The sequence below is a fragment of the Bubalus kerabau genome, chromosome 8 (genome assembly GCF_029407905.1).
Source record: "Bubalus kerabau isolate K-KA32 ecotype Philippines breed swamp buffalo chromosome 8, PCC_UOA_SB_1v2, whole genome shotgun sequence".
Lineage (NCBI taxonomy): Eukaryota > Metazoa > Chordata > Mammalia > Artiodactyla > Bovidae > Bubalus > Bubalus kerabau.
Genome location: NC_073631.1, coordinates 111227698 through 111252696, shown reverse-complemented (window position 1 = coordinate 111252696; position 24999 = coordinate 111227698). Strand labels below are relative to the sequence as shown.

Here is a 24999-nt window from a genome sequence, read left to right as displayed (position 1 = left end):
AATAATGCAGGATATTAACCCAAACCCTCCATTAATGACTCCATGGAGCTGTATAAAACTATGATAAACCTATTGTGAAAACTTACTATTCATACTGGCTATTCGGGCTAATAAGAATGATTAATGTTATATCATAATATGCATACTTTCAAGATTACTATTAAAGAAATTCCCTTGTTCCCTTAAGACATGTGAGGAGCAGTTTCTCTGATAGGAGAAACAAGCGTATATTACCACTGATTGATTATATAGTAAACCTTTACCTTGCCTCTCTTCACGTAATGAATCTCTCTACTCCTTACTGCCTGATGGGAAAATTTAATGGGATGTTTCCTCCAGTAGTAAAACCACTGAGCCATAGAGAAAGTGCTTTTTACATCTAGTAAGGGAAATACCTTGATACCAGCTAGGAAGAGCCACGACTTCTACATAAACGTTGTGCTAAAATGAAAAGCTTAACAACACTTAGTTTATCAGAAACACATTTCTCAAAGTTTTGTCTGTGGACATGTGGTATTTTATGACATGAACTCAAAGGATGGAAAGGGAAATTACGGGAACAGGGTTCTGGCCATGTTCCCCTCTGGTGCTTCTGGACTCACCTTTCAGGTGGCAGAGAAGCAATATTAAATAAGTTCTGGAACACCTGGGGTTGGCATGCTTCAGTCGTCATAACCATGTAAGGAAATGCTGAGTTCTAGGAAAAGAAGTCAGTAAAAGATCCTCAGGATGGATCAATACCAAAGGAGTGTGGGTTGGTCTGTGTCTTGGCTTTCTGGATGCATTACCTGATACCTAGACCCTGGGACCTGAGTGGATGTTTGTAGAACAGACACCCAGTTCCTGGTCAACAGTCATTCTGGATCAGTACCAAAGTCATTCTCAGTCTTTATGTTGGTTGTTTTATTCAGATACCCATTTATTCATTCAATAAATATTCATTTATTCATTCAATAAATCTTTATAATAAGTCCACCTTAGACCCAGTACTCTGCTAACTGTGCAGTACAATGGAGAGCAAAACAAACCTGGTCTCTCCTGGGCTTCCAGGATTCTGAGTAGTGAGCGAACTTTAGAATTAATATTTTTAAGATAAGTACCTTTGTATGATTTAAACAGTTAGGGATTCCTGGTTTTTACTGGAGTTTGTCAAATTGGCAGACTAACTTCTACAAATTGAGAACAGCTCTACACATAATTATAAAATAGCATTCCTCACCTCATTTTCATAAAGATTTTTGTTCATGGCACCAAGTCTTTACCTTTGCACATAACACTGCACCCTTAATTCCAGCCAGTAGCCCTACCAGTATGTGCTGTAATGCAGTCTTGTACTGTGGAGCACAGCAGGTCTATTACCACAACGAATAACGGATCAGGGTAACCCCCTTTCAAGCATTCTTATTAATGCCTGCTTAGTCCAGTGTTTCTTACCTTTGTAAAACTCATGACTCATTTTAATAAACATAAAAAGATCACTCTTAATGTCTGATTTTCACAATAAATTTTACACTTAACACAAGTGCAATTCTAAGAATTTTTTTCAAACTCTACATATAGTTCCCACTCTATCCCTAAGAATTAGTCTTTTGCATCATAAAGCATATGAATGTCTATGTAGATGACAGTAACTGGCCTTTGTCATATATTGTTTAAAAAAGCACAGGTGTACAAAGAGGTATTTTAGGTATCCTAAAATGGCAATCAAGTCAACCCAACAGAAATTTACTATACTCTTTTTTAAAAAGGGCTTTACGGGACAGTTTTTTCCCCATTGTAATTATATTATCTCTTTAATTCCAAATGTCATGAATTAGCCATATGGGAGAAACTTAGAAGACAGTGTAGTATTTTTGTATTTCCTACACTGATCTCCTATTTCTGAGACTGTGTAGATCCCTTTGCACACTGGGTTTTGGCTAAATCAAAACAGAAAGTAGATCTTTTTATCTTAGTATTTTAGAAACCAGTAACATACATCACATACCAGGAGCATGGCTTTTGCAGTTTTTCACAAGTGTCATGTTTGAAGGTGGAACTACATGCAGTCAATTGCACTGTTAAAAATTTAATGCCTCTGCCTGAAGAATGTACCAGTATATTAATTTAGTGGTGCATTACAACTCTGCATTTGAGGGTCATGAGCTTATATCACCAATCCTGGTAGGTATCTTCTAATAAGGTTCAATATGATTAATGTATGAGCCTTTTATTTTAAAGACAGCTTTTTACTTAGATTTTACATATTTTTCCATGTTGTATAAAATGATTTATATGTGGATTCTTTACCAACTGAGCTGTCAGGGAAGCCCCAAAACCTACCTTAACTAGTCTTAAATAAACACATCACCATTCTTGTATTGCACATTATAAGAGCCATACTAGACTAATTACTGCTTAAAAAAGCATTTTGCATTTGTGCAAAACTTTTAAAAATCTGTCCCTTTTTTATTCAAAATATTAGAGCAGCATAGAGAGAAAAAGATCTACCAAAATAGCAGCTGTAGTAAACATAGTAACATTTATGTAGAACGTTGAAGCACATTTAAGTCCTGAATCAAGAAGAGATCCGTCACTCGGGCAAAATGCCCAGGAGGGTGCCAGGAAGAAGTCCACCAGGGCGTCCATCAGAGACAGATGTGTGTCCAGATGCCTGACTTCCTGCCTAGATCTAGAGGATGCTCATCCCTGGCCACAGTTGAAAGTCTACACATCTCTTATAAGATGCTTAGAAGGAAAGACAACCTGCCAAAATGGCTTCTTCATCCCTTGACAGGGAAACGGACTGAGTTAGGTTGTCTGCATCTCTGGGCTTATTTGGAAGAGTAAGACCTCTATGGAATGAGGACCAGAAGAGACAGAGTTTGTCAGTTCAGATTAATTCCTTCAGCAACTCGGAACCAGTCCATAGTCCTGCAATGCATTCTGTAGGAAATGCCCCTTTGATTCCAAAGAAAGGAAACTGCCATGTCTGTCAGTAAATAGAAAATGGGACATTCGAGCACTAACGGAGTGTGGCTGTGACACGGGAGGCTTGCTGGCCACGGCTCAGAAGAGGGGCTGCCCTGAAGCCAACATCAGAGACAAACAGTGTTCCAGATCCGTCAGGCAGCCACAGGGCCCAAGGGGAAGCCACTCTGCAGTCACTCCTTGGAAAAGCTCAACAATTAAGTGTAGAGAACAGAGACAGCACAATCATGTCTGTCATCTCTGCAGCAGGGAGGGGATCTCCCATAATCGGAGGACATCACAGGCATCTTAGTGAGCGTTCGTGAGTGAGGTCCACGGGAGCTCGGATCAGACACACTTTTTGAGATGATTGAGATGTTCTAGGAAGAATACGGGAAGAGGCAGTTACTGCCCCAGATTGTTTTTCAGGGGTAAAAAAAAAATCTGATCAAGAGCAGAAAATTGAGAAGTCACAGTTGTACCCATCGAGAGGGTAGTTTGCGATGCTCCATCGACTACTGATGAAACCAAAGTGAGGAGCTTAGATCTGCTCATCAGCAAAGCACAACCAGGCCCAGAGTCAGAGGGGCCTACTGGTGAGGCCTCTTACCAACTAGATGCCAGATGGCATCAGAGAAACCAGGGAAACCATGGATCTTTCTGTCAACCTAGATGCTAGCAGGGAATATATGGGATTATTTGTTTATTGCTTAATTACTAATATAGAAAAGATGTTCTCAAGCTGCTTCTATATTTATATATACACTTGCGGTTTAACAGTTTTTAAAAATAATTCAATTTTTTAGCAATGATTGTTTTTAAATAGATTGTTATAAATTTGGCTATATCATACCAAATAAATATCACTTCTTAACCCTTTGATATAACTTTAGCTTGTAAGAATTATATAACTCAGTTTTTGGGGAATGATTTTTTTAATATAACCAAAAGTCATCATTCTCCATCCCCTTTTTACTAAAAATGTTATAATCATCTGATTTGGGTAAACCTGATGCCAGATGCAAAAGTAGGACGTCAAGAAACACCTGGAGTAACAGGCAAATTTGCCCTTGGAATACGGAATGAAGCAGGGCAAAGACTAATAGAGTTTTGCCAAGAAAATGCACTGGTCATAACAAACACCCTCTTCCAACAGCACAAGAGAAGACTCTATACATGGACATCACCAGATGGTCAACACCGAAATCAGATTGATTATATTCTTTGCAGCCAAAGATGGAGAAGCTCTATACAGTCAGCAAAAACAAGACCAGGAGCTGACTGTGGCTCAGATCATGAACTCCTTATTACCAAATTCACACTTAAATTGAAGAAAGTAGGGAAAACCACTACACCATTCAGGTATGACCTAAATCAAATCCCTTGTGATTATACAGTGGAAGTGAGAAATAGATTTAAGGGCCTAGATCTGATAGATAGAGTGCCTGATGAACTATGGAATGAGGTTGGTGACATTGTACAGGAGACAGGGATCAAGACCATTCCCATGGAAAAGAAATGAAAAAAGCAAAATGGCTGTCTGGGGAGGCCTTACAAATAGCTGTGAAAAGAAGAGAAGCGAAAAGCAAAGGAGAAAAGGAAAGATATAAGCATCTGAATGCAGAGTTCCAAAGAATAGCAAGAAGAGATAAGAAAGCCTTCTTTAGTGATCAATGCAAAGAAATAGAGGAAAACAACAGAATGGGAAAGACTAGAGATCTCTTCAAGAAAATTAGAGATACCAAGGGGACATTTCATGCAAAGATGAGCTCGATAAAGGACAGAAATGGTATGGACCTAACAGAAGCAGAAGATATTAAGAAGAGATGGCAAGAATACACAGAAGAACTGTACAGAAAAGATCTTCATGACCCAGATAATCACGATGGTGTGATCACTGACCTAGAGCCAGACATCCTGGAATGTGAAGTCAAGTGGGCCTTAGAAAGCATCACTACGAACAAAGCTAGTGGAGGTGATGGAATTGCAGTTGAGCTATTCCAAATCCTGAAAGATGATGCTGTGAAAGTGCTGCACTCAATATGCCAGCAAATTTGGAAAACTCAGCAGTGGCCTCAGGACTGGAAAAGGTCAGTTTTCATTCCAATCTCAAAGAAAGGCAATGCCAAAGAATGCTCAAACTACCGCACAATTGCACTCATCCCACATGCTAGTAAAGTAATGCTCAAAATTCTCCAAGCCAGGCTTCAGCAATACGTGAACCGTGAACTTGCAGATGTTCAAGCTGGTTTTAGAAAAGGCAGAGGAACCAGAGATCAAATTGCCAACATCCGCTGGATCATGGAAAAAGCAAGAGAGTTCCAGAAAAACATCTATTTCTGCTTTATTGACTATGCCAAAGCCTTTGACTGTGTGGACCACAATAAACTGTGGAAAATTCTGAAAGAGATGGGAATACCAGACCACCTGACCTGCCTCTTGAGAAATCTGTATGCAGGTCAGAAATCAACAGTTAGAACTGGACATGGAACAGCAGACTGGTTCCAAATAGGAAAAGGAGTATGTCAAGGCTGTATATTGTCACCCTGCTTATTTAACTTATATGCAGAGTACATCATGAGAAACGCTGGACTGGAAGAAGCACAAGCTGGGATCAAGGTTGCCCAGAGAAATATCAATAACCTCAGATATGCAGATGACACCACCCTTATGGCAGAAAGTGAAGAGGAACTCAAAAGCCTCTTGATGAAAGTGAAAGTGGAGAGTGAAAAAGTTGGCTTAAAGCTCAACATTCAGAAAACGAAGATCATGGCATCCGGTCCCTTCACTTCATGGGAAATAGATGGGGAAACAGTGGAAAGAGTATCAGACTTTATTTTTGGGGGCTCCAAAATCCCTGCAGATGGTGACTGCAGCCATGAAATTAAAAGACACTTACTTCTTGGAAGGAAAGTTATGACCAACCTAGATAGCGTATTCAAAAGCAGAGACATTACTTTGCCAACAAAGGTTCGTCTAGTCAAGGCTGTGGTTTTTCCTGTGATCATGTATGGATATGAGAGTTGGACTGTGAAGAAGGCTGAGCGCTGAAGAATTGATGCTTTTGAACTGTGGTGTTGGAGAAGACTCTTGAGAGTCCCTTGGACTGCAAGGAGATCCAACCAGTCCATTCTGAAGGAGATCAGCCCTGGGATTTCTTTGGAGGGAATGATGCTAAAGCTGAAACTCCAGTACTTTGGCCGCCTCATGCAAAGAGTTGACTCATTGGAAAAGACTCTGATGCTGGGAGGGACTGGGGGCAGGAGGAGAAGGGGACAACAGAGGATGAGATGGCTGGATGGCATCACTGATTCGATGGACGTGAGTCTGGGTGAACTCCGGGAGTTGGTGATGGACAGGGAGGCCTGGCGTGTTGCGATTCATGGTGTTGCGAAGAGTCTGACACGACTGAGCGACTGAACTGATGCCAGATATTTTGAAACATTAATTTTCATTCTTATAGTTGAAAATACAGCCACTCATTACAAATTAATTTTTTTCCATTTTCTCTAATGATAAAAATCAGTTTATTTAGAATTATAAATAAAAACTCTGGTACTAAAGCCTTCTTCTGTATCATGAAATAACTTTCCCATATTAAAATAATAGTGAATGTAGATTAGCTGCATTTCAACTTAATTTGTACCTAGTGCATTTCCTATAGATATAGCACAGTTCAGTTCAGTCACTCAGTTGTGTCCAACTCTTTGCGACCCCATGAATCGCAGCTTAGCAACTAAACAACAAGAGAGCCAGGTGGACAAAGCTCTGAGCCTAGGATCCTAACTGGTCAAAGTGCGAGCAGCTTCATTTATATCTGTGTTAAACCACTGAACCAGATCATAGACATGGGCCCTTCCAGATTAGAAATCCTGTGATAAAAGAAGTCAGCCCAAGTCATATACCTGATGTGGAGAAAAAGACATTTGAACATTTAACATGTGAGAATATACATGCCACTGTTCCACTGATACAGTAAATGCTAACTAGAAAGTCTTAAGTTTGAGCCTGGGATAACATAATATGCAACCTTTGTATGCAAATAGTTAATGCAAAGCAAGTACATCAAGAAAGGAGAGAAGTTCACGCTACCAGCAGGAAAGGATCCATGGTATGAATATTGAAAAGTGGATTGATTATTACAACTAGAGCGGGAGGGAATATATTACTTGTGCATTAAAGTAGCTTGCTTTTAAGAATGGCTAATATTTTCAGACTCATTAGAATATTCATATAGTAAGATGCCAGCTATTTCTAATATGAAATATTAACATTGTGTATCAGTGAGAGGAAATTAAAAATGGAAATAGGTCATGATGAAATTTATTAGAAGCAAGCCGTATACATTTGTACATTTATGGACAAAGAAGACACTGTTTTATTACCCTTACTATAACAAATCATTTCTTTTAGTAATAAAACATGTGACGTAAGTGTGGTTTTTCCTAAAAGACAGTGGGCAGACTCTCACTAACTGAAATTCTGTTCTAAAAATAGCCACATAATCTAATGAACTCTGCTTTGATCGTAAACACGTATCTACTGTTTCTGTTTTGTCAATATTTTTCCACAAGGCAGTGAAAAGCCACTGTGACCACTGGGATTTTGTTTTCAAGAGTCTCACAAGAGGTTCAAGCTGAGAGGTATCAGAAAGATCATTTCTTATTAGAGTTGATGTCGAAGGTACTGATGGCCCTGGTAGGAAGGGCACAGGAGGTAGTGGGAGGCGGTCCCAGGGAACCACAGTTGCCATGGAGTCTAGAGAGGGCGGGGCCAAAGAGGAAGCAGGGAGCCCGGCAGCAAGGGAGATGCTTTCCTGTGGGAAGCAGACATTTCATCAGCAAGGGGGCCCCAGGTGAGCGGTCGGTCTGGCAGAGTTATCCAGATTGAGCCGGAGTCTCAGAGAGATTTCCATGGCCCATCAGAACTTCCGTTTGCAAACTCAAGGACTCAGAGTCTTCGGATTAATTTAACTAAATGTTGCCAGCCACAGTAGGAGAATCAGCTTCTAATGGCAGCTGCCCTTCACTACTAAGATTTATCAGTGTATACATGCAGAGATTTTTCTAATTCTTAGGTGGTGAAAATAATAACAAGTTTTCTTTTCACATATTGGTGTGTGTATTGGGGGTGGGAGATAGGGATATGTGTAAATATGGACGCTATTATAGTTGTTTTTTAAAAAACAAACACAAACAAACAAAAAAAAACACCCTCATTGTAACCTAATAGGGTACCTTGTGTTCAGAATTTGTAAACCTTTCTTCAAAGTGGTCCTGTTCTTCCCTTTAAGGAGATGTTCCTTCTACACATGGGTTATTTTGAAAATCCGTACCATTCTGTTTTTGGTTTTTTTTTGTTTTTTTTTTTTCACTTATCGTTAAATGTAACAAGAAAACTTGAATATATATGATGATGTGTGTGCTCAGTAACTCAATGGTGTCCAACTCTTTGCGACCCCATGGACTGTAACCTGCCAGGCTCCTCTACCAGGGCTTCGTCTCCGTTCAGGGTCACCTGGCTTTATTTGCATGGATACCCCTGAACTTGTCCTCTCCAGTGTCACAAGCCAAAACTTATCTTTGTCTTTATGATTTCCACACTTTCACCACTTTCATCTACACCCAAGGTGACAGCTTTAATCTACCTCCTACCCATCACATACTGTCGCCAGTTGAAATCTATACGGTTATCAATAAGGTTAATAGGTCCCTTCACCAATTAGAACAACATGTATCCTAGTTCTTACAGATGTCATTATGCATTAAGTATTAATAGACTGGGCATCCCAAGTGGTGCAGTGGTGAAGAATCTGCCTGCCATTGCAGGAGACTCAAGAGACTCAGGTTTGATCCCTGGGTGGGGAAGATCCCCTGAAGTAGGAAATGACAACCCGTTGTAGTATTCTTGCCTGGAAAATTCCATGGACAGAAGAGCCTGGCGGGCTACAGTCCATGGGGTTGCAAAGAGTCAGATGAAGCTGAGTACAGAGCACATACATAGGCTGGTTTATAGACTGATTTAATCGAATCTTATTCAAATAAGTTACGTCCTTCAAAGCAGTTTTTGGGGGCCGCCACTGTCTTTTTCCAAGCCCACACATGTCATTCTCATCTTGTCCCTCACAGCATCCTGTAACAGTCCTCCCAATATGGTTATGCCTTTTTCTGAGCATAATGTTTATATGTTTTTTATTTGTCAGTCTGCTAAGGGTTATCTGATTTGACTGGTAAATCCTAAAACAGCATAGATTGTGTGGATGTCACCTGAGGTCTGAGATTGATGTTAAGTAATTTTCCTTTCCTACCTCACATATTCTTTTCTTTCTTCACTTTTCTATGCCATTTCCATCTGTTTGATGGACTTAGAATAATCTCTGTTGACATTTGAAGGATAGAAGCAAATGCCACTTTAAAGCTGCCTCCACGCAGATGAAATGCTGATGATAACACAACAAATTTTCAATACTTTTAATGGAGAAGTCAAAGCTCTTTATCAGCATTAACCCCTTTATCTTCACAACAGCTGTGGTAGAGGTAATGGAGGACAGGTATTATTGGCATTTTGCATCCAGATGCTGAACTGAGGTCACCTGAGGAACATGGCAGTGGAAAGGTCAACCCTGTTTTTTTTTTGGTACTTGAGGCCGTGAGCACAAGATGACTTGTCTAGTGTTCTACAGCTGGTCAGCAACAAATTGGGATGACCTTTGCCATATATAGCCAGCGTTCTCCCCTCTGTGTGAATGTTTTGGGGGTGCACCAGCGTCCACAGGTGGCAGGGCAGGGCCCCAGGAGGCGAAAGAAAACAGAGCAAAGTAAATCAGCTCAGAGCAGCCTTTGGACAGACTAATGTACCCCTCTTTGCTGCTGCTGCTAAGTCGCTTCAGTCATGTCCGACTCTATGCGACCCCATAGACGGCAGCCCACCAGGCTCCCCCGTCCCTGGGATTCTCCAGGCAAGAACACTGGAGTGGGTTGCCATTTCCTTCTCCAATGCATGAAAGTGAAAAGTCAAAGTGAAGTCGCTCAGTCATGTCTGACTCTATGCAACCCCATGGACTGCAGCCCACCAGGCTCCTCCGTCCATGGGATTTTCCAGGCAAGAGTACTGGAGTGGGGTGCCATCGCCTTCTCCACCCCCTCTTTGCATGCACATTTAAATCTGATATGGACTCTTCACACTGAAAAATTTTGGTCCAGTTCTACACAGATCATTCATTTTGCCACCAATTATGAATGTAAACAGGTCACATTTTATGGATTTGGAGGGCCCTTTTTTATTTCATAAGCCCAGAAAGTATTTTTTTCCCTAAAAATAGCTTTATTTGGCTCTTTAACTGCAACCTGGGGGCTGTAAGTAGAATTTAGTGCATTTAATGACCTAACACATTTTCTTTTTAACAAAGAGAAACGATAACTTTTGTTTATTTTGGAGAAGCCTGAGCATTTGAAAGTCCTAATGCTGGGAGGCATTTTTCTAACTGGCCTAATCAGCCTTGATTCCCCCAGGCAGCAGCGTTTCCTTGGTCTGTTTTTCCGAACAGCAGGCTGTGGAGACAGGACACAGGAAATGTGGGAGATGGAAGAAAAATTGAACATCAGGAGCCTTCTAATGAAGGCTCTAATCCAAGGGCAAGGAGAATGTGTGACTTCCGAGAGATGAAGATAAATGCAGCCACTTTCAAATAGAATTATAATAGCCCTTCCTTAGTCATTTGAGTTCAAGGAAGGATTAGTTGTCAGGATAGAGAGGTGACCAGTGCTCACCTTGGGAGGAGTCTTACAGATGAGGATTTTGAGAGATAAGAGCCTGAAAGAAAGGACTTATTATCAGAGCCCTGCATAACAATCAGTAGTAAGTCTCCTCTTATCACTGCCCAGGTGCTGAAAAGTTCTGGGATATAATTCAGGTTAATTTTCAGGTCCTCCTGCATCAATAAGTGTAAGTAAAGGTTGTCCTTGCTGAGCTTCAGTAGGTTGACAAAGGAAGGACTGCTTCCCACATAGCAGCTGAGCACTCTGCATCTCTCTTCCATGCATGCGTGCTAATTTGCTTCAGTCATGTCCAACTCTTTGTGGCCCTGTGGACTGTAGCCCCCCAGGCTCTTCTGTCCATGGGATTCTCCAGGAATCTGGAGTGGGTTGCCATGCCCTCCTCCGGGGGATCTTTCTGACCCAGGATTCAAACCCGCCTTTCTTATGGCTCTTCCAAGAAGCTGTGATGTAGGTATCAAAAGCCAGCTGATTTCTTCCTCAATTTAGTATTCATTGTCTTCCATCCAGATTTATTTTAAAGCCCTTCAAATCAGTGAGCATCTGTCTCTTGCTTTGATTCTTATAATGGTATCACTTCAGCTTTGGAGGAATCAAGGTGAACAAGATGAAAACCCTTTCCCTCCACAAGTTCTTAGGCAGTTTCCCAAATTTTTGTCTAAATTTTAATATTGAAATATTTCAAACCTAAAGAAAAAATTGGAATTGGAAAAGAAAAAGTAAAATTGTTACTATTTGCAAATTACATGACATTACATAGAGAAAACCCTAACAACTTCACCAAAAACCTGTTATAACCAATAAATGAATTCAGTGAAGTTGTAGGATACAAAAAAAATCAATACAAACATTTGTTGTGCTTCAATATACTAATAATAAATTATCAGAAAGAGGAACTAAAAAAATTTTCATTTACAATTTCATCAAAAAGAAAACCTAGATATTAAATGCCTAAATAAATTTAACCCAGGAGGTGAAAGATCTCCACACTGAAAACTGTAAGACATAGTTAGAAGAAATTCAATAAGACTAAAATAAATGGAAGGGGATGACAGAGGAGGAGATGGTTGAATGGCATCACCAACTCAATGGACATGAGTTTGAGCAAGCTCCGGGAGATGGTGAAGGACAGGGAAGCCTGGTGTGCTGCAGATGGGGTCGCAAAGAGTTGGACACGACTGAGTAACTGAACAACGGCAACAAAATAAATGGAAAGATATTCCATTAATAGAAAAATTATTATTGTTAAAATGTGTATACTACTCAGAACAATCTGCAGATTCATTGCAGTACCTATCAAAATTCCAGTGGCATTTTTCACATAGAACAATCATATAATTTGTATGGAAACACAAAAGACCTCAAATTGCCAGAGCAATCTTAACAAAGCCAGAGGCATCATGCTTCCTGATGTATATAACAAAGCTGTAATAATCAAATAGTATGATATTGGCATAAAAGAAGACACACAGATCAGTGGACCCAAACAGCCCCAAAAATAAACCCATGCATATATGGTCAACTAATTTTTGACAATAAAGCCAAGAATACAATGGAGAAAGAAATGCTGTAGGGAAAAGTAGATGGCCACATGCAAAGGAATGAAACTGGACCTCTATCTTACACCACACACAAAAATGAACTGAAAATGGATTAAAGGTTTTAACATAAGACCTGAACCCATAAAACTCCAAGAAGAAAACGTACAGAAAAAGTGCCTTGCCATTTACTTGGCAATGATTTTTTTTGGATTTGACCCCAAAAGCAAAGACAACAGAAGCAAAAAATAAATAAATGGGACTACATTAAAGTATAAAAAGCCTCTGTGCAGGAAAGGAAGCCATCTTCTGCAGAGGAAACCATTAACAAAATGAAAACTCAACCTACTAAAAGGGAGAAAATATTTGCCAATCATAAATATGGTATTAATGTCTAAAATATATAAAGAACTCACACAACTCGATAGTAAAAATCCAAACAATCCATTTAAAAAATGGGCAGGGGATCTGAATAGCCTTTTCGCCTAATCATCAGGGAACTGCAAATCAAAGCCACAGTCAGCTATATTCACTCACACCTGCTGGACTCCTCTTCTTATCAAAAAAGATAGCAAGTGTTGCTGGGGCTGTAGAGAAAAGGGAAGCCCTGTGCACTGTGGTGTAGCCACTATGGAAAGCAGTATTGAGGTTCCTCCACAGGTCGAGAATAGCACTTTATCTAACCCAGCAGTCCCACTTGTGGGCGTTTAATCCAAAGAAAAGGAAAACACCAACTTGAACGGCTATTTTTGCCCTCGTGTTTGCTGCAGTATTATTTGCAATAGTCAAGCCACGGAAACAACTTGAACAACTGTGTCCATCAATGGATAAATGGATAAAGAAAATGTGAGATTTTATACATACACACAGGAATATTATTCAGCCATAAAAAGAAGGAAATCTTGCCACTTGCAGCAACATGGATGGACCTTGAGGGCATTATGCTAAGTGAAATACATCAGAGAAAGAAATACAGGGTGATCTGATTTATATGTGGAATCTAAAACACTCAATAAAAACCAGTCTCAGATACAAAGACCATACCAGTGATTGCCAGAAGTCGGGGGGTGGGGTGAAAGGATGGGAGAAATGCGTGAAAGTGATCACCAGGTGCAGCCATAAAATAAATGAGTCATGGGGATGTGATAATATAGCATAGTGACTGCAGTTAACAAAGCATAGTGAGTTGAATATTTGACACTTGCTAAGAGAGTAGACGTTTCATATACTCTACACATCAAAACTAGAAACAGTCTGACTTTCTGCCTTCAAGAAAATGAAAAAGCAATATATCAATTTAATTTTTGAAAATTTTCAAGAGCCACCATAATATAAATGCATTTTATAACAGCATAATATAAATGCTGTTTTAATAATAATACTCCTACTCCGAGTTCCTATTTTAAAATGTAAATTAGCAATTTTAAATAGAAAGTCTGTCTCACCTATGTACATAGAGACATTTTTTAAATCTGCAGTTCAAAAAATTAAAAGTGTAAAGACCAATCACAGAGAATTGGTTTTAGAGGCAGATGGTTTGCTTTGCTGCTAACAAAACCTGAGTCACATTTTCTTCATGTACAGCCATTACTCTCAATAGGCTGAGCATCTTCAGAGAATAATTGATGGATATAGAGCATACAGTGGTTCCATTATATCTGAAATAGTTAATGATGTCCAGTAAGTCTAATTAGCTCCTAGAACTTAACCTAATATTCCAAGATGGTAGGGAACCTAGAGATTCATCATAATAGGTTCATTAAACATGTGTCTGTACGGAAGAGACAGTATTCCTTTAAGTCTTGAGAGCGGTTTTATTGGTCTCACCACGGCATGCACTTACCCTCCTCCGTCAGGCTACTGACAGTTCTGCACTTAGGGGAAGACCAGCGTCAGTTCTTTTTTTTTTTTTAGAACGCTTCAAAGTACTGCTTTAACCTCCCTTAGTAACATGTGTCTAACAACTTTTATGATCATCATAGCCTGTGGATTTAACCTCTTGAGCTTCATTTTCCTCATCTGTAAATTGCAGATAAAAACCCGCTGTACCTTGAACACATAAGTGCTCAGATAATGTCTTGAATGAAGGAGAATTACTCCATCTGAAATACCACTTCTTTGCCAAGCATCTCCCAAAGCTTGTTCACTTCCTTCTCTTTTACTCCCTCAGTTTTATTGGATTTTAGATATGTTTGCATTACCTTTTTAATAATTTCTTAAACTTACAGATTTGGGGGAAGCCAGGCTTCTGGGGGATGGGATGTCTGTGGCCTCCCATTAGAATGTACAACCCATTTTGGCTCCAACCTCATTAGCTCCTGCCTCACGCTTCCATTGCATCTCCTGAATCAGACTATATACACATCTTTACCTTTTACTAAAAGGTCAAGTCCTTGAAGGCATCCACACTCATGCCTGTATCCTTAGTGCCAGCACACGGTCTGCAACCTTCATGATTACATGTCAAACACATAAGTTTATACATGTATGCAGACGACACCTGAAATGATTCTAAGTACCACACATAACCTAGCCTGGCAGAGTTTATCTCATTTTGTGTATCAGCTGGCTATAAACTAGTAGCTGAATTAAGGCATTTGCTAATTGTTCAAATCATGACCTCTCTCTTTTTTTTTTTTTTTTTCCATTTTAAAAGACTGTTAAGGTAGGAGAGGAAATTCTGATCTTATTGGCAGAATAACAGAAGAAAGCAAAAGGGATGAAAATTTCTTGAATACTTATTATGTGTTAGAATTTTGACTATATAATCTGTACAGCTTCTCTGTGAAGTAGACATGATTATCCACACTTTGCACATATGAGGAAACTGAAGTTGGAAAGTTAAATAACCAAGTTCATAGAACTAGAGAGTGGGAGAGCCATGATTTAATCCTCGGTCTGACCTACTAACATCATGAAGGGGCTCATAGGTTTTGACAGCGAGATGCCTCCTTGGTGGCATCTAAGCAAAATGGTCACACAGGTGCAGAGGGATCAAGTGCTTGCCGCTCTTGCTTTCCTATGTTTGAGTGTTTCAGACGCCTCCAAAGGACTCCTTTACACACTGTCACCCACATCTGAGGGGCTTCCCCAGTGGCTCAGTGGCAAAGAATCTGCCCTCAATGCAGGAGATGCAGGTTTGATCCCTGGGGCAACCCACTCCAGTGTTCTTGCCTGGAGAATCCAATGGACAGAGAGAGGTACCTGACGGGCCGCAGTCCATAGGGTTGCAAAGAACTGGACACGACTAAAGTGACTAGCACACACGCACTCACCCACTTCAAAAGAACACGGCCTCACTCTTACAGAAGTGACGTGGGCTGGAATCCAGGGCAAATGGCCCTCCTTCCCTCCAGCTGACGGGAAGAGAGCTGGATATTTGAATTTTGCCAGTTTGCCAACCTCGGCTTTGCAGTCTTCTGTCTTTCCAGCTTTGGGGAAAAGCTGTGGGACATCACTGAGAGCAATAGAATATTAAGTGCCTAGTTCTCATCCTTTGCTCCGGGAAAGAAAACTTTGAGATAATGGATGAAAATTATAAAATCAATTTTAATGTTGCCCATCTTTTTCACTTCTATTTCTCTAAAACATGAAAGTCTCAAAAGTCAGACTACGCTTCTGTGTTCCATAATATAATTCACATTAAATTTCACTGGAAGAGGAATTTAACCAGTCCTCACAAGCCAATATCCTTATTATCATTAGACTACGGTTTTTCCTTAAAACAATCGATGGTGATGTCTTTGAAGCTAATAGATAAGACACAACTTTCATATTCAAACAGAGCAAGCAATTTTAGGTTACGTTTATCACACATTACATCGTTGCTTATAGTCTCACATATAGCTATCATTTTTATTTTTTGTCTACAGTTAAAAACAGGCTGACTGGTTGTCTTAGGACAACTATATTTAGTTCCTCTGTACTCTGTACAAACAAAAATGGAAAAAATTTTGAATTTGAGTGTTTTAAATGTTGAATTGAAATTAAATGTTCGGCCAGCCAGTCCTCTGGGGTAGAAATGAAACAGTAATCTGTGAAGGAGTGACATCGTGAAGATGGAAACATGGGTCATTCCCCACTTCAGTCGCCTTCACAAGAAGCCCTAACAACTATCCACAGACAAGACACCGTTGTGACAATCCTAGAAGGCAAGGGTGAGGCTGAAGCACCCTCCTGCACATGGAAACTGTGGGGCCTGTCCTCCAGCCCCACCTGCAGTGCTACTCGAGCAGAGAATGGGACCAGTGTGTCTCACCTTCTGCGCTGCAAAACCAGCAACTGTCTGGCCAAAGGATCTGGTGCACAGTTAGGTCCTTAAACAATGGGCTCTGCTGACTGGGGCCCATTCGGTGGTCCTGGTCAAGCAGGCGAGCCAATTCATAACCACAGCTCTGACAAGTACAGTGCCCAGTCCTACCCACCCAGACAGCCTGACCAGAGAACCCAGGCAACCACAGAGCCCCCTCTGTGTCTTGTGAACCAAGCCAGCAGTCCTGTCCAGCCACAGCACACACCCTACAACTTCAGCACTCAGGCAGTGGCCTTGCCCACAAAGGCCACCCTGATGGCAAGCCCCACCTGTCCAAGGGGTCTGCCAGCTCACATGTCCACAATCCCAAGCTGAGCTGATTGGAAGGACTGTCTGCCAAATGTAACCTGTTAAGTCTAGAAGAAGAGACTGTTTACTCATATGTGCAGATACCAGTGTAAGAAACCAGGGATCAGGAAAAATCAGGTAAACATAATAGTACCAGTGGAATCTGTTACAGTAAAATGCCAACAAAGGGCCCTAAAGAAATGGAAATCCATGAAATTCAAAGAATTCAGAATGATCCTCTTAAAGAAGTTTAGTGAACTATAAGAAGACAGATAATGAAATCAGGGGGGAAAAATGCATGAACAAAATGAGATCAACAAAAAATGGGAACCATCAAAAATAAACTAAACAGAAGTCCTCGATCTAAAGAATATAATGACTGAACTCGAAAAATTCAGTAGAGAGCTTTAAAATCAGAATTGACCATACAGTAGAAAGAAGCAATGACAGGGCATTTGAAATTATTCCATCAGAGGAAAAGAGTTGAAGAAAGCCCTGTGTGACTTATGGGACACCATCAAAAGAAACAGTATCTGCATTATGTGTACCCCAGGATGATAAAGGGGCAGAAAATATATAAAAGCAATGTGTGCTGGGCTTAGTTGCTCAGTCAAGTCTGACTCTTTGCAAATCCACGGACTGTAGCCCACCAGGCTCCTCTGTCCATGGGGATTCTCCAGGCCAGAATACTGAGTGGGTTGCCATGCCCTCCTCCAGGGGATCTCCCCAACCCAGGGATCAAACCCAGATCTCCCGCATTGCAGGCAGATTCTTTACCATCTGAGCCACCAAGGAAGCCCATATAAAGCAATACTCGTTGAAAAATAAGGAGAGAAATGGACATTTGGATTTATGAGGCCCAAAGGACATCAAATATCAATAGAGTGACCCAAATAGTTCTAAAAGTCAATGACAAAAAAGACTTTTCAACGCAGTGAGAGAAAGGAACACATTTTATTTAAGGGAATTCCCATAATGGGCAGATTTCTCAAAAGAAATTTATCAGGCCAGGAGAGAATGGGATAATATACTCAAAATATTGGAAGGAAAAAATCTGTCAATTCTATATCTGGCAAAGCTGTCCTTCAGAAATGAAGGCATAATTGGCTGAACAAACAAAAGCTGAATGAGTTTATCACCACTAGGCCTGGCTTACAAGAAATGCTAAAGGGAGTTCTTCATGCAGAAATAAAACAATGCTTATTTACATCATAAAATCAGATGAACATGGGTATATAACTTCCTGGTATTGGTAAATAATCAAAATCAGATTATTTAATTTGGTAATAGTGGCACATAATTCTCTTACAACTCTGGTTTAAAAGTTTAAAAAAAGTATTAAGAAGCCGTAACTCCTACAGTTGTTACTGTATACACAATATAAAAACATATGTAAACTGTAACATGACAGAGGACGAAGTAAACTGTAATTGCAGAAATGCTATTGAAGTTGTCATCAGCTGAAAATAGGATATCATAATTGTAAGACGGTTTATATAAGGCTCATGGTGACCACAGAGGAAAAGCTTGTTACACAAAAGATCATGAAAAAGTAAAAGTATACCAGTACAAAAAGTCATCATCACAAAAAAAGGCAGCAGGATAAGAAGCAAGGAACAGCGGCGCTACAAAACAGCAAAATAACAAAACAGGACCAGCAATAATTACTTTAACCATAAGGGATAAAATTCTTCAATCAAAGACACAGAATTAGCTGACGGACTTAAAAACCAAAATAAAAAAATATACTGCCCACAAAAAGGTTCACTTTAAAGACACTGAAAGGACGAAAAAAAGGTATTTCAAGCAAATGATAACCAAGAAAACAAAGGTAGCGTTGCTGCCCCAAAATTTGGCTTTTACTACCCACCAAAGCTGAATAAAAATTACAGAGACAGTCTGGACGAAATAGAAAGGTGCCTTTAATTCTCAGCCAGCAGAGAGGGGAACACAGTAGGCTTCTCCCTCAAGAAATGTGCTCCCCCCTCCATGAGGAGTCTAGGGGCTTATAGAAGATGAAGGCTCACCGTCAGGGGTCGCCGATAAGGAACAAAGGTGTTTGGATCTTGTCTTCTTCCTCTTGCATTGTTTCAAAACCATAGACTGGTGTCAGTACCCCAGTAGCTGAGTCTGATGATTCCGTGGCTCTACAGCCTTCTTTCTGATGGGTAACTACAAGACAAGAGACTGCTGTAAAGATGAGCACCAGTTACAGGACGTATTTTGCATAGAGTCTAAGAACAATAGGTGCGAAACGTATAGCTCATACAGAGTTAGGGGACAGAATAGCAGACTTAGTTATAGACATTCAGAGTTAGGAGCACATAAAGTGAAAACAAAAAACGACGAATGTTCAGGCCTTGCTCACTGTTTTGTTTCTCTTCTTTGATCTCAAGAAAGGGAAAGAATAAAAACTTAATTCCTCTTTTTTCCTTTCCACTGCAAGAGTAGCCATACTCATATCAGGAAAAATAGACACTAAGCTAATTCCATTTGAGGTTATTTCAAATCCTAAGAGATGATGCTGTAAAAGTGCTGCACTCAATATGCCAGCAAATTTGGAAAACTCAGCAGTGGCCACAGGACTGGAAAAGGTCAGTTTTCATTCCAATCCCAAAGAAAGGCAATGCCAAAGAATGCTCAAACTACCACACAGTTGCACCCATGTCACACGCTAGCAAAGTAATGCTCAAAATTCTCTAAGCCAGGCTTCAACAGTACATGAACCATGCATGAACTTCCAGATTTTCAAGCTGGATTTAGAAAAGACAGGAACCAGAGATCAATTTGCCAACAGCTATTGGATCATCAAAAAAGCAAGAGAGTTCCAGAAAAACTTCTGCTTTATTGACTACGCCAAAGCTTTTGACTGTGTGAATCACAACAAACTGTGGAAAATTCAGAAAGAGATGGGAATACCAGACCACCTGACCTGCCTCCTGAGAAATCTGTATGCAGGTCAGGAAGCAACAGTTAGAACTGGACATAGACTAACAGACTGGTTCCAAATCAGGAAAGGAGTTAAGTCAAGGCTGTATATTGTCACCCTGATTATTTAACTTATATGCAGAGTACACCGTGCAAAATGCCAGGCTAGATGAAGCACAAGTGCAATCAAGATTGCTGGGAGAAATATCAATAACCTCAGAAATGCAGATGATACCACCCCTATAGCAGAAAGTGAAGAGGAATTAAAGAGCCTCTTGATGAAAGTGAAAGAGGAGAGTGAAAAAGTTGGCTTAAAGCTCAATATTCAGAAAACTAAGATCATGGCATCTGGTCCCATCACTTCCTGGCAAATAGACGGGGAAATAATGGAAACAATGAGAGACTCTGTGTTTGGGGGCTCCAAAATCACTGCATATGGTAACTGCAGCTATGAAATTAAAAGATGCTTGCTCCTTGGAAGAAACCTATGACCAACCTAGACAGCACATTAAGAAGCAGAGACATTAGTTTGCCAACAAAGGTCCATCTAGTCAAAGCTATGGCTTTTCCAGTATGGATGTGAGAGTTGGACTATAAAGAAAGCTGAGTGCCGAAGAATTGATGCTTTTGAACTGTGGTGTTGGAGAAGATTCTTGAGAGTCCCTTGGACTGCAAGGAGATCCAACCAGTCCATCCGAAAGGAAATCAGTCCTGAATATTCAGTGGAAGGACTGACGCTGAAGCTGAAACTCCAATACTTTGGTCACCTGATGCAAAGAACTGACTCCATGGAAAACACCCTGATGCTGGGAAGGATTGAAGGCAGGAGGAGAAGGGGACGATAGAGGATGAGATGGTTGGATGGCATCACCGACTCAATGGACATGAGTTTGAGTAAGCTCCGGGAGTTGGGGATGGACAGGGAAGAAGCTTGGCATGCTGCAGTCCGTGGGGTTGCAAAGAGTCAGACACGACTGAGCAACTGAACTGAAATGAAGCTAAAAATGATAAAAAGAATGTCACTATATAATGATAAAGGGGTCACTCCATCAAGAAGATATACCAATTGTAAATATTTAGGCACCCACCCAACATTAGATCACCTAACTATATAAAGCAGAACTACAAGGAGAAATAAACAGAAATTAACAACAAATAGTTGGGGACTTTAATGCCCCATGGTTAATAATGGGGGCTTCCTGGTGGCTCAGCTGGTAAAGAATACATCTGCAATGTGGGAGACCTAGGTTTGATCCCTGGGTTGGGAAAATTCCCTGGAGAAAGGAAAAGCTACCCACTCCAGTATTCTGGCCTGGAGAATTCCATGGACTGTATAGTCCATGGGGTCACAAAGACAGATCATCTAGACAGAAAATCAGTAAGGAAACAATGGATTTGAACAACACTTGACTAAGTTGTAACAGACATACACAGAATATTGTGTCTAATAACAGCAGGATACACATTCTTCTCAAGTGCACTCAGAACATTTTCTAGCATGATCATATGTTAGGCCACAAAACAAGTTTTAGCAAATTCACAAAGACTGAAATCTTATCAAATATCTTCTCTGACCACAATGGTATGAAACTGGAAATCATAACAGAAGGAAAACTAGAAAACTTGTGAATACATGGAAGTTAAATACTTAACACTGTCCTGAAAAACCAACAGATCAAAGATGAAATTACATGAAAAAAGGTATATTGAGACAATTGAAAATAGAACCAAAACATACAGACTTATAAGGTACAGCAAAAGTAGGTCTCAGAGGAAAGTTTATATCTGTAAATGTGTACCTCAAGAAAATAGATCTCAAATAACCTTTTACACCTCAAGAATCCAGAACATGAAGAACAAACTAAGCCTAAAGTTAGGCAGAAAAGGAAATAGAGTTTAGAGCATTAAAAAAGGAAACAGAGACTAGAAAACCAATTGGGAAAGAATTAATAAAACTAAGGTCTGGTTCTTTGAAAAAATAAATATTTGTTTATTGAGATAAACCAAGGGGAAGAGGGAGATTTTCTGATAATATAGAAATACAAAGGTTCATAAAGAAGCTTCAGTGACCAACCATACACCAACAACAAAAACAGTAGATAAATTACTAGATACACAGAACCTATCATGACTCAATTAGGAAGAAATAGAAAATCTGAACAAACCAATTACTAGGAGAGTATTGAATCAGTAATCAAAAATCTCATGAAAAAGAAAAGTCCAGGACCAGATGTCTTCTCACTGATAAATTTTACCAAACATTTGAAGAATAATTAACACCAATCCTCAAAATATCCAAAAATATTGAAGAAAAGAGAACACTTCCAAACTCATGTCACAAGGCTAGCTTTTCCCTGACACCAAAGCCAGATAAGGACACCTCAAAAAAACAAAACTACAGAACAATATCCCTGATAAACATAAGTGCAAAATTTTTCAACAAAACAGCCAACCCAATTCAGCAGCACATTAAAAGGATCATACACATTGACCAAGCAGGATTCATTCCTGGATGCAAGAACAGTTCAACATATGCATACCAATAAATTCAATATGTCACACTAACAGAATGAAAGATAAAAATCATACGATTATCTCAATAGATGCAGGAAAAGTTTTGACATAATTTAACATCCGTTCATTATAAAAAGTCTCAACAAACCAGCTGGAGGAAAGAGATGCACCTCAGTACATAAAGGGAGGCCATGTATATCAAGCCCCCCCCTAATGCCATACTCAAAGGTGAAGGACTGAGGACTGTTCCCCCAGGACCAGGAACAAGACAAGGATGCCCACTCTCATCACTTCTAGTCAACAGCACTGGAAGTCCAAACCAGAGAAATCAGGCAAGAAAAATAAAAATCTTCCAAATTGGACAGGAAAACATAAATTTGTTTGTAAATGACATGATTTTATGTATGCTGCTCTACTGCTAAGTCGCTTCAGTCGTGTCCAACTCTCTGTGCGACCCCATAAATGGCAACCTACCAGGCTCCCCATCCCTGGGATTCTCCAGGCAAGAACACTGGAGTGGGTTGCCATGTCCTTCTCCAATGCATGAAAGTGAAAAGTGGAAGTGAAGTCGCTCAGTTGTGTCCAACCCTCAGTGACCCCATGGACTGCAGCCTTCCAGGCTCCTCTGTCCATGGGGTTTTCCAGGCAAGAGTACTGGAGTGGGGTGCCATTGCCTTCTCCAATTTTATGCATGAAAAAGCCTAAACACTCAATCAAAAAAACTGTCAGGTCAACAAGGAATTCAGTAAAGTTGCAGGATATGAAATTCAAGATACATAAATCAAAAATATTTCTATATACTAACAATGACTTATCTGGGGAAAAAAAAAAAAACTCTCATTTACAATAGTATCAAGAACAGTAAAATACTTAGCAATAAATTTAACCAAGGTGCTGAAAGATCTCTACATTGAGAAGTGTAATACAGATGAAAGAAATTGAAGAGTAAAATAAATGAAAAGACACTCCATGATCATGCATTGAAAGAACACTGTTAAAATATCTGTACCACTTAAAGCCACCTATAGATTCAATCCCCGTCAAGATTCCAATGGCATTTTTACAGAAGAAAAAAAAATCCTAAAATTCATATGAAACTACAAAAAAAAAAAAAAAACCCTGAATAGACAAAGCAATACTGAGAAAAAAACAATGCTGGAGGCATCACAGTTCCTGAATTCAAACTATACTAAGTATATATATATATACTAATATATAGTATATATATACTAATATATATAGTATATATATACTAATATATTAGTATATATATACTAATATATTAGTATATATATATATATATACTAATATATATATATTAAGATAGAATAACAAAAGCATTGCGCTCAGTCACTCAGTGTCCAACTCTTTGCGACCCCATGGACTGTAGACCACCAGGCTCCTCTGTTCATGGAGATTCTCCAGGCGAGAATACTGGAGTGGGTTGCCATGCCCTCCTCCAGGGAATCTTCCCAACCCAGGGATCGAAACAGGTCTCCTGCATTGCAGACAGATTGTTTACCATCTGAGCCACCAGGGAAACAATAAAAGCATTATGCTACTGGTATAAAAAGATACATAAACCAATGAAGCAGAATTGAGAACCAACGCATATACAGTGAGCTAATACAAAAAGAGAACCAAGAATACTCAATGGAGAAAAACTGTCTAATAAATGGTGCTGGGAAATTGGATATTCACATGTAAAAGAATGAAATTAGATTCCTATTTTTACATCACTCCCCAAAAATTAATTTGTAAAGGATTAAGACATTAAATAAAACCATAAAACTCCTGGAAGAAAACAGGAATAATGCTTCCTGACATGGGTCTTGGCAATGATTTTTTTGCATATGATATCTAAAGCACAGGGAGCAAAATAAAAAACAAGTGGGACTACATCAAACTAAAAAGCTTCTGCACAGCAAGAGAAACAATAACAAAACAAAAAGACAACCAAAGCAATGGGATTAGATATTTGCAAATCATACTGAGAAGGGGTTAATATTCAAAATATATAAAGAACTCCTAGAACTGAAGAAAACCAATTGTCAAAGGACCTGAATAAACATTTTTCCAAGAAGACATACAGAAGGCCAATAGATGTATGAAAAAGGTAGTTTACATGACTAATGAGGGAAATTAACTTAAAACCACACTAAGTTATCACCTTATACCTATTAGACTGGCTGTCATCAAAAAGATGAGAGAACAAATTCTGGAGAAGACATGGAGAGAAAGGAACCTTTGTGCACTGTTGGTGGGAATGTATATTGGTATACCCACCATGCAAAACAGTATGGAGGTTTCTCAGAATTAAACATAAATCTACCATATTACCAGCAATTCCACTTCTGGGTGTATATCCAAAGGAAGCAAAATCCCTACATCCAAAAATTACTGCACTCCTGTCTTCATTACAGCATTACTTATAATAGCTAAGATATGGAAACAAGCTACGTGTCCATCAACAGACAGATAAAGAAAATGTGGTGTATAGTGGAATACTGTTCAGTCATTAAAAGGAAACCCTGCCATTTGCAACAGTATGAACAGACCTTGAGGGTATTATGCTAAGGGAAATAAGAAAGATATATACTATATGATCTCACTTATACGTGGTATCTGAAAGACTCAGATTCATAGAAAAAATATCAGATTTGTGATTGCCAGACTCAGGGAGTGGAGAGAATGA

At 39.6% G+C, this 24999-nt stretch overlaps 1 protein-coding gene and 1 long non-coding RNA gene across 3 annotated transcripts in view; one reads left to right on the top strand and one right to left on the bottom strand.

Annotated features, from left to right (window-relative positions):
* TPK1 (thiamin pyrophosphokinase 1) overlaps nt 1–24999 on the top strand; it is a 383151-nt gene that overhangs the window by 354292 nt on the left and 3860 nt on the right. The window contains exon 9 of one of the 2 annotated variants that reach the window (XM_055591205.1): nt 4106–4179. The exons of the other annotated variant lie outside the window; for it this stretch is intronic. Coding sequence (XP_055447180.1) covers nt 4106–4164 — 59 coding nt within the window. The 3' untranslated portion in view covers nt 4165–4179. Of the gene's footprint in view, nt 1–4105; nt 4180–24999 lie in introns of those variants that run through there. 2 annotated transcript variants of the gene reach the window in all.
* The window catches only part of LOC129659628 (uncharacterized), a 63364-nt gene continuing 49346 nt past the window's right edge, over nt 10982–24999 (bottom strand). Inside the window, exons 2-3 of the long non-coding RNA XR_008718157.1 lie at nt 18890–19034; nt 10982–11411 (exon numbers count right to left, since the gene is read on the bottom strand). This is a non-coding gene — a long non-coding RNA (uncharacterized LOC129659628). The remainder of the gene's footprint in view (nt 11412–18889; nt 19035–24999) is intronic.